Source organism: Drosophila nasuta, chromosome 3 (assembly GCF_023558535.2).
Source record: "Drosophila nasuta strain 15112-1781.00 chromosome 3, ASM2355853v1, whole genome shotgun sequence".
In the NCBI taxonomy this organism is placed as follows: Eukaryota; Metazoa; Arthropoda; class Insecta; order Diptera; family Drosophilidae; genus Drosophila; species Drosophila nasuta.
Window position 1 is genome coordinate 1622275 of NC_083457.1, and position 10411 is coordinate 1632685.

The 10411-nt window shown below is 38.1% G+C and overlaps 1 protein-coding gene across 1 annotated transcript; it reads left to right on the forward strand.

The window, feature by feature from the left end:
- The first annotated feature begins 2344 nt into the window (after positions 1-2344).
- Positions 2345-3231, forward strand: LOC132791537 (uncharacterized). Its single transcript, XM_060800498.1, has 4 exons — positions 2345-2462; positions 2522-2576; positions 2649-2728; positions 2790-3231. Exons 1-4 carry the CDS (start codon positions 2433-2435, stop codon positions 3105-3107), a joined length of 483 nt encoding a protein of 160 aa, XP_060656481.1. The 5' UTR covers positions 2345-2432; the 3' UTR covers positions 3108-3231.
- The last annotated feature ends 7180 nt before the right edge of the window (positions 3232-10411 follow it).

Consider the following 10411-nt stretch of genomic DNA (forward strand, 5'->3'; position numbering starts at 1 on the left):
CGCTATCGATTCATCGCAGCGCAGGCACCGCCATTGTATTAAGGTATTTATTCAAAAAACAATTTATATAAAAATAATACAAATATGCTAATAGAAATAATAATAAATTTATTAATTAAATAGAAATTGAATGAAATATAAAAACAGTTTTCATTAAAATTGTTTTAAATGCAACATTTGCGATAAAGTGCTTTGTCCTAATTCGTATCACCGAGAAAGCTCCTTGATTTATCATGATCAGTGTATTTCATAATGCTCTCTCCAAATGCAGAAACTCTAATCACATATTCCAAACCATTATCTTCAATGTGTTGTTTTCATTAGAATTTATTGCTACTCTTATATTTTATAAATATTAATTATAATATCCACAAGTGGCAAGTGACAATTTCTCAATTATCGAAATTCGATATATAGTACAAGATATGTACTTTGAGCAAATTGTCGGCTAATGTATTTTTGTTGTTCTTTCGCTGGCATTTACAAATGTTCAACAGCAAGAAAAACACTTTATCTGAATGATGACAGCAATTACAGCACAATTTGCATGCCTCTTTCGTTGTTTTTTCTTCTTACAAGTGGAAGATGTTGCTTTTGACAGTTTCTTCTGACTCACTGCTGAGCCAACAATTTAGTTTCAACTCACATTTCATTACCTCGTTATGGAGACCACCTACGGCTGACAGACAGTCAACTCAGGATGGATCTTCGATGGATGGCCGTTGGCAAAGACAGACCTACAACGAAGCAATTAAGTTGAAAATCAGTTGCTCAAACGAATCGAAAACAATCAAGCAACAAGAACCGACCCTTCCCGAACAATTTTAAAGTATTTACAAAAGCGCAAAAAGGTATAAAAGAAAATAACAAGCCCAAGTCAAAGGTTCCATAACAAAAACACTTCAGGCACATCAAATGTCAATGCTGTTGATGGAGTTGAACTCAATTGCAATCTGGTTATTGGCATACTTATTATTCACGTATGTTCGTTCGATTCACATATTATATCTTTATTTTGTGAGTAAGAGATGTGCATAATATTTATTAATTTATAAACAACTAAGAATTATATTATATGTACATATTTGAAATACTTTTCTATGAGATGCATAGCTAGAATATACATAAAAACTAGTAATTTAAAGCTTTTTAATTGAAATTCTTTATAAAGATACCATGATCTATAAATTCAATTAAAAATAATGTTAACGTTTCCTTTGTTTCGATAGAATTACGAAATTCACTTTTCATGTTTGCGCTTTAATGTTTAAGCTTAATGGAACTCGACATAGACTTGGGCATCTGCCGCTTTCCCAGACATTGATCCGCATCAGCAGCGGGTACAACAACAACAACAACAACATAATGAAAAACAAAAGGAAAATCGGCAAAACAAAGGCGCCAATTGGTTTATATCGAATGAAATCGCATCAGGCATCGCGTCGGCTGATGTCAGCTCGCTGATTTAACGCTGATTAATTGGAGCAAAATTATTATTACAGCATGTTATTGGGTCTCTGCTGTCCCGGCAACCACGCGCTGCACTTTAATCGGATCTACTTCATTGGCCTCTTTTGTGCACCCTATACTGCGGATGCTGAGAGGTGGTATAAGCTTGTGTAAATATTTCGATGCTAAGAAGCATTGCTTTATTATTTTAAATTTAATTTTTTCATTTATTTACTCAATTGTTTTTTTTTTAAGTAACGATATATACATACATCTAATTATTTATTATCAAAGGTTTACATTCTTCCAGAACAATTTTCTTTAATGCTTTCTACACAAGTTAGGTTGCTGTTGGTTTGAAAATTAGCAGAGAACAAAAGTTTTTCATACAAGGTAAACTAAAATGAATTGTATACTGTAGATATATAAGTGTTCTTATCGCTATTTAATAAGTTATAAGAAATTGTAATACATTTAAAATCAATCTTAAATTTTCCGACATCTCTTGCATTGTGTAATGTATTCGAGTTGGAGGATCAGGGAATGATATAATGTTTTGGGAATGTACAAAATTTAATTTTAATAATTATTTTTAATTTAATTTATTTATGAAATGTAATAACTAAATGTATAATGGTTAATTTACGGTTAATGGATAAGATAAATATGAATGAGGTACTATGTGCTAACACTGTAGGCCTTTACGATTAAGAGTTAACGCTTTTTGCCAGATAAGCTTGAGAATTAAATCGGATTTCGCAAGTTCACAATGTGAACTTCACAGTGTGAAGTTCACACTTCCAATTTTAACAATCAGACGCTCTCTAGTTGCAAATGTATCGGATCAAGAAGACGAAATATGTATATGCTTACTTTACTTTTTGTCACCAACTTGTTATCGATAAATCTAGAATTTACTTTTCTCATCTCTTTCGGGCATTGTGTTGTCAACACGTTTGTGAGAAAAATTAATTTAAGGGAAAATGCCACCAAAGAAAACAAGTGTAAATCAAGTAAGTTAAAATGAAAAGCAAGCAAAGTCCGAGTATTAATTTAATAATTTCACACGTAGCTTTATGCTGGTTATAAAGCTACCTATCAGAAACCAATGGCGAACTCTGCTTACGGTAAGCTGTTGTCTTACATATTTGGTCCTTCAACTTTGTTAATGTAATAATAATTTGTGATATCGTTTCCAGATCACATGTCCATATCAAATAGTTATGGAAGAGCCGCTGAGACTCCAATATTTCAGGCACCTGTTGAACCAAAACAGCGTGTATGTATTTTTTTTGTTTATTAACTTATTTTGTTTTTCATATTTATTTTCCAATGAAAAGGGTCGCCCGCGAAAGAACGCGGCATCAACTGTAGCGAAGGCGGAAGAAAGTGTTGCCGCTCAAGTCGCTAGGTCTTTAGTTCGGTCGTTAAAGGATAATAAGAAACCTTTACTTACGGAAAATCATGGATTTAATCGTAATCAAAAACCGGATTATATAGTATCTGGATTCTACTACGAAGAACAATTGGTGTTTGCCGTAAGATTTAAGGGTAGGAAGACCCCGGATTTTATTTGTGCCAAAGAATTGAAGCTTAGAGCTCCAGAATTGTTAATCAATTTCTATGAATCTCGGTTGCACTACACTCACAATGATTGATTTGATTATTATAATGCAGTATTTATGTTAATTAAATTTACTTTTATCAAAGTAATTCAATAATATTTACATACGGGTAAACATTCAATAGCAACGTAACTAAGAAATCACTTGGACAGATAAATACAAAGCAGTTTTTATCGCATCAGCTAAAGTAACCTAAATGATTTGAAAATGCCCTATTCATTTTTTACACAGGCGATGCATTAAAGTAACAATTTCGTTCTTTTATTTCGCGGTATCACATCGAAAAACAAATCCCTAAATTGCATAACATATCGCTCAGCCGCAAGAAGCATTTATCAAATTCAAATGAAAGAGGCAAGGACAAGGGGTCCTGCTATCGGATACCCAACAAAACGTAAAGAATATAAAAAACAGAAGAAGAGAAAAACAAATGGAAGAGTAACTCGAAACGCGAACGGCGAAACCGGCCAGTAAAGTGAATTCCCGTGGAGCGTTTAATCAAAATTTACCGGCGAACGCGTTGCTGACAATGAGAAATTGCAACAAATTCGCGCGCAACGAAACAATCGCTGCGCACAGCGAGCAAATGGAGCTGCCCCTCTGAGAGGGGCAGGTGAATGGCATGCGGATAGTTTGGTTACTATAAAAACAAAGCGATTTTTGAAGGTGCAGACAAAAGAAATGGATAAAAAAAAAAATCGGAGAGGAGAGAAAACAAAACTGCGATCACGTATTCGCATCAGCTTCAGAGCCGAACAGTTGCGGACTTCGAGCTTCAGGACCAGCAGCAACAGCATCAGGTTCAGGTTAAGTTCACTACTTCATGTTCAATTGCAAACAGCTCCCGCTGTTAGCTGCTACTCGAATTCCATGCGTCTGGCTTCGAAGTGGATTCGACTGGATATTGTTTTCTGGCTTTTTGTGGCTGGTTGTGTTTACTGTAGCTGTGGCAGCAGCGGATATGAAAAATGATGCCGCAACAATTTGAACAACCAAAAGCGCTCAGGGTCCAACTAGCTGCCTTCCTCTCCACTCCCTTCACACACCTCGTTCGTTGTCTTCACCATTTTGCCAGAAAGCAAGTAAAGTGCAGTTCTCGTCCTCGTCCTCGCACTCGCACTCGAAATTGATTGATGGGCCGCAGCCGCAATAGCAGAGGGAAAACTCACAGATGTGGGCGGTGCTGCCACCGTATAGTGGAAATGCACCGCCAACGAAATGATCATCGAGTCGAGTCGTGCAGCGGTTGGCATGAAATCAATCTGGCTAAACGGTAGCAAATGGGCGTGTACCCAAAACATGTAGGCGTATGAGGTATCCAGTCGTTATAGATAACGCAACGTTGCTGTGAATATCGATCACTATATCAGGTGGGCGGGCAGCCTGGAGAGATGCAAACCGCAAAGCTGCTGCCACCAAGTCAAACAACGAACGTCACCAACATAAATTGACAGTGAAGGCTACCGAAGAGAGTGCATAGGTAAAATGGTAAAATAAATCGCTCTATCTAATATTGACAGAGCTGAAATAGTTCCTACGATGAGCTAAGAAAATAATATAAAAGTAAATGTTTATATTCTACAGCTGCCAAATCAAAAGTTGTTACCCATATTCAATATTATATGTTTGTACAAATTAAATCAATTTATGCTTGTGATTGTGCAAGTTTCATGAGTATTAAGATATGTAAACACCAAAGGGAAATTAAATTGAGTGGGCAAATAAACTGCCGACGTTCGGCTGGCGATAAGAGCAAAAACATTGGCCAACATGCAAAGAGAGGCTCAAATTTCGCCAAGCTGAGCGAAGTCCGTTGGTCGACTCACCTCTTGGAGTGGCCCTGAGTCACACCATAGCTCAGCGCATGCCACAATGCACAAGGCGGCGTGTTGCAAGTAGGCCACAGATGGAAATTGGAAATATGCCAGTAAAATAAACAGTTATTGAGTTGACTTTTTGACACTTCCCGCTGCGATAGGCAAGTTGGCCAATAACAATGAAGTGGCCAAGGAAAAGTGCTCACAATAAACACCTGGCCAAGAGTTTTGCTCCGAGTATCGCTCTGAATACGACCGACTTGGGGGCACTATTAATTAAATTAAATTTCGATATAAATTCAAATGGGCGAAGCGTGCGCGATTACGAATTCTAATTGGAGTATGAGACAGCCAATTAGGCCTAGTAGGACTCAACACAACGCAATGCTTGGCAAACCAAGCAGCTGGCCCGCCCACTGAGTGTACATGCCCCCCATGACCATAAGTCATGCTGCCTCCATGCCCACCCTTTCTTCAGTGACTTTGTGCGATTGTGTCAGCCAGCTTGTAATTGTTTGTGGAATGGAATAGAGCGCAGGAAAGGGGGACTGGGCAAGGCTTAACTACTAGAGAGCCTTCCTTTCGCTAACATGTGCCTGCCTAATTCTTCCACAAGGTTCACAACTCTTTTTCTTTTAGTGGTGCCCTTCTCCTGGCCATGGCATCAAATTTCATTAATCACGCAAATGCTTATCGCCAAGCCAACAGCAGTGGCCAGCACCAGTTGGAAGTCTCCTTTCTAAGAGCTCTTCTGGATCCAACAAGTAGTCGTTGTGGTAGTCGCAATCGTGCCCATAATTTGTCTGGCCCAGCCGAAAAGCCTTTCCACCAAACTATGTGTATGAGAAAATGCGCTTGCATGACCACTATTCCCATTCCCATCTTCATTGCCTTTGCCATGAACATCAGCATACCCAGAGTCATCCAGTTCATGTCCAGTCACTGCCTGGCCAAGCTGACTTCGACTAACCAGCCAGCCGCCTGTCTGCGGCAACTGCTGGCGGCCTGTGATTATGTTCATATGATGGTTATGCACGTTGTGATGTTTCAATTTCCAGACTACACCAAATGTGTTGCCTGGGCATTGTGTGAAAATGCTGTTGGTGTGTAGGCGGCTTAAATGATAAGTATATGTATCTGGCATTTTCACTGGTCCACACGTTAAAGAAAGGAATCTCTTAAAGAAAGACTATAAATACTCTAATAGAAGTCACATTCACCTAGTCAAATTTCCTTCCACACCTTTAGGAAAACAATAAGAAGTAAAAAACGAACTTACATATAATATATTCGATTTTGCCTAAGGCAGCTAATGAATATCAGAGTGTAATATACTAATCATTAGATTCACTTTGCTGATCTTTGAAAAAATCAAGCTCAAAATAATATTAAAGCTTATTGGATTTGCAGGGCAAGTGAGCAAAAATAATGTACAAATTCCACAAGTTCAGGGCGTAGTTAACAGCGCACTTATCTAATTAAGATATCTGGCGGTGTGTTATCAGCAAAATATTAAAATAAATGCACCCCCGACAGTCGTAACTTATGTCCTTCTTAAGTCCTCACGCTGTCGCGCTAGCTGTATCTTTTCGTTGCTCCTTCTTCCCAGGTCGCGGCACAGTGTGATTGCGACTGCGACTCGACAGGCATTCAACTTTTTACAGCAGGTTCGACTTGGCCTTGTCTGTGTCTGTGCCTGTTACGGTGTCTGTGCTTGTAGTTCTTTGCTTGGCCCCCAGTTCAGTCTATTAGCAAGGCAAATTTTCGTAACGACAACAGGAAAGGTGGCACAAGGACTTGGGGCTAAAAATGAAGAGAATTTCGGTCAGCAGCATCCTTGTCGAGGCGACAACGATGCCAGAAAGTGTGCAATACAATCTTGAAACTTGAATAACGGAAATAAAAATTATGAGCACGAATATTTTAACGTGGCCCGATTTGCATAAGAGAATCGTTAAGAGGCCCGTCGCTGGCACTCAACAGTGGCCACAAGATGAAGTCGCCGCCATAGCCAACAACAAAATTTGTATGGGGCACGCGCACAGTACCTCCCTCTCTCCTTCCTTCCCTCCTGTATAGTCCCCTCCCTTGCCCTGTCCAGTTGCCAGTTTCCCTATCCGTAGTAGTCATGGAGTTTATTGTTGTTTGGCGTTGTAATTGATAAGTTAATTTACATTTTTATTGAATGGCCCTCGCAATTGTTGTAGGTGTCGTTGAGCGCCCTGTCACGAAGGTCAGGGCCTGTTTTGCATATTATTTCGAGACTCTCCGTCTTTTCACACACCAAATTCTATGCATAGCAAAACACAGAGTTCAGTTCCTTATATTTCATTGCTTGTATGTCTTTTAATCAAAGGCATTTGTGGTTTATGTTCTCAACAAATCGACTGTACGCAATGCTAAATTGTGCCTAAAGCCGATTAGACTCAACCCAGAAATCGCTACAAGGCGTTGAGATATTTCCGAATTAATCTTAGAATATATTTGTCATATTCACGAAAGAGTGGGTTGGTCTAAGTTAAATTTTTCAACAAATCTACCATCTATGACAAAATCTGCCACTTCTCACCAAAATTGTTTTGAAAATAAATAGATAAATAACAGGAAAGCTATCGAAGATAGGATTGTCTAGGGTGACATTCTAGTCAAGAAATATGAAATTGTTATTGCTGTTTTAATCATGCTATGAATGCTGTTGAAAACGAAGATAGCTTTCTCAAATGATAAAATTCTAGTTTAATTTATCTCAACGTTCTCAATTTAAAATATAAATATTTATTTCCTTTCCCCCGTTAGATACAATTTACCATTTGTTGTTCAGATATTTTTTTATTGATTCTGTTTCACCTAACATAAATAAAAAACAAATGGCTATGCAATATTTAGTAAAATCCGATATAGTTCATGTGTATTAAATTTTTGGACACTTCGCACATGGCTTTGTTTTTATTTTCCGTTTTTGATCACTCGGTCAGTCGGCGCCCAAAGAATTGAGTGCGTCCATTTTATAAATGTAGCAAGGCCCAACCGTGCATGAAAAGTTAACGAGAATTGATGTTGCATGTTTTGCCAGGCAAAACAAAGCATAAATTTCTCAGTTAACAGTCGGCCGCAGTTGCCCGATGCGCGTTTCGCAGTTGCAAGTTGCAAGTTGCCAGTAGCATGTTGCATGTTACAGCGATTCGAATGCGAATGCTTCGCTGTTGATATCGAACTGTGCCCCACAGTCGTCTGCATCCACAGCTACAGCTACAACTACAACTACGGTTCGAGTTCCATCAGCGTCTCTTTTCTGGGGGTACAGCAAACGCGACGGTGCATAAATTTCGGCCAACGAATTCAATTTGCGTAACGCATGCAGCGATGGCCATGGCCATGGCGATTGCGATGGTGATGCCGTTGCCGTTGCCAATGTGATTGGGAATGCGGTATCCTGGTTCCCAGAGCATTGCCGAATTTTACTTTTTTATAGTTTTCTTTTTACTTTACCCTAGACTGCGAGCAATGGCATCGAGTACTGTTTATGCTATTGTGCATCTACGGTGCGTTCACTTGCCAAAAGCAGCAAGACCGACAAGAGCAAAATCCAACCTCCCCTCCACAACCACTCCGCCTTGGCACCACACGCTTCTCACGCAATCAGCGCTTAATCTGAATTCCGTCACCGTTTCAGTCCACATCTCCTTCTTGTTCTGATTGTTGTTGCATGCAAATTACCTCGTTGACTTGTGGTCACTGTGGGTGGCACTACAGCATTGGTCAACGGCGGCAAGCCTGTCACATGTCACTGTCTTCTGATTTCACTTGATGAATTTTTGGCCTCAAAATGGGGGTCAGATCAAGTTGACTGTGAATTGTGTGTGCTGAGTTGAGTGGAAAAGGATATTAAAGACTTTTCCACATATATCTATAACTATATCTACATCTATATCTATATCTATATCTATATCTATATCTATATCTATATCTATATCTATATCTATATCTATATCTATATCTATATCTATATCTATATCTATATCTATATCTATATCTATATCTATATCTATATCTATATCTATATCTATATCTATATCTATATCTATATCTATATCTATATCTATATCTATATCTATATCTATATCTATATCTATATCTATATCTATATCTATATCTATATCTATGTATACAGGAATATGCAGGAATATTTAATTAGTATTGTTTTATTTATTTTCAAGTATTTAACGAGCTTACACATTTTTCAATAAAAACACAATTAAATGTTTGGCCTCGTGGCAATTTCAATTTAACGGCCTGTTTGCACCACCAACAAATACAACAAATAAACAAATACAAAAATTATACAAATATTCAATAAACTGAAATCGATTTGCGTGCGCGTTGGCAAAATTCATTGAAAACATTTTTCAATTAAATGCAACATTTTTGCTTTTATCAATTTAATGCTTAGCTGGCGTTCTCGAACGATGCTGGTCCTAGCCTTGACGTCGGCATCTGCGTCGCCGTTGTCGTTGACGTCGCATTTTGTATTATTAGTTTGGCATCGTCTCCTGCTTCTGGGTCGACTGTCAAAGTTTTCTTCTCGTCTATCTATCTATGCAGTATCTATCTTACCATCTATCACTTATTGGCGTTGTTTCCTGTGCTTTGCCAAACAGTTATTGAAATTGTTTCCAACATTTTACGCCTTTCCATGGGGCGTGGCATTTGGCTTATTGTAAATATTTTTTATTGGCCTCGCGACTTTGTCACGTGTCAATACTGAGACTGGGCAAGCAGCTTGCCATCCAAAGGACACTCGCGGCAGCTCATTTAAATTTTAATTTGTACTGCGTTTATATCAGCTAAACTCAGTCCCATCGCCGGGAACTTTCAACAAACTCTGCCTCTTTTTAGTCTCCAGCTCCATTGCCACGTTTTAGGCAAAAGTTTCTTGACTTGGCAGTTGAGGAAACTTGTAGAGAATTTCCATTATATCAAAGCATTGCTTGTCCGCTGTTTGTCTCTTCCCATGAATACATTTGATGAGTATCGAAGAAATGCTCGATTGCTTTTGTACGGGATTTTCGTAAGGGTAAAAATAATTACTCAGTTTTAAAGTAGATTCATGAATTTTTTAAAGAATAAACGCCAAAAAATACTATCAATGTTTATGTGTAATAATTCTATTGGAGAAAGGTTTAATTGAGCTCAATGTATGCAAAACAAATAAGAAAGCTACAGTCGAGTGTGCTCGACTGTGAGATACCCGCTACCCATTTTGAATAAAAGCAAAATATTGTGATATTATTTTCAAAATATACCGAAAATACTACAAAAATACTAAAAAAAAATATACCGAATGGTATATTTTGTATATTGATATAGTACCACATTCAAAATATATCATAGACGGCAAAATATATACGATTGTCGGCCAAAGCAACTAAGACCTCCAGTAGGTAGGCGTTTTTGCCAAACAAAAGCATTTCTTTAATAACTTCCACAATTTTTATCTGATTGCAATCAAATTCAGGAATC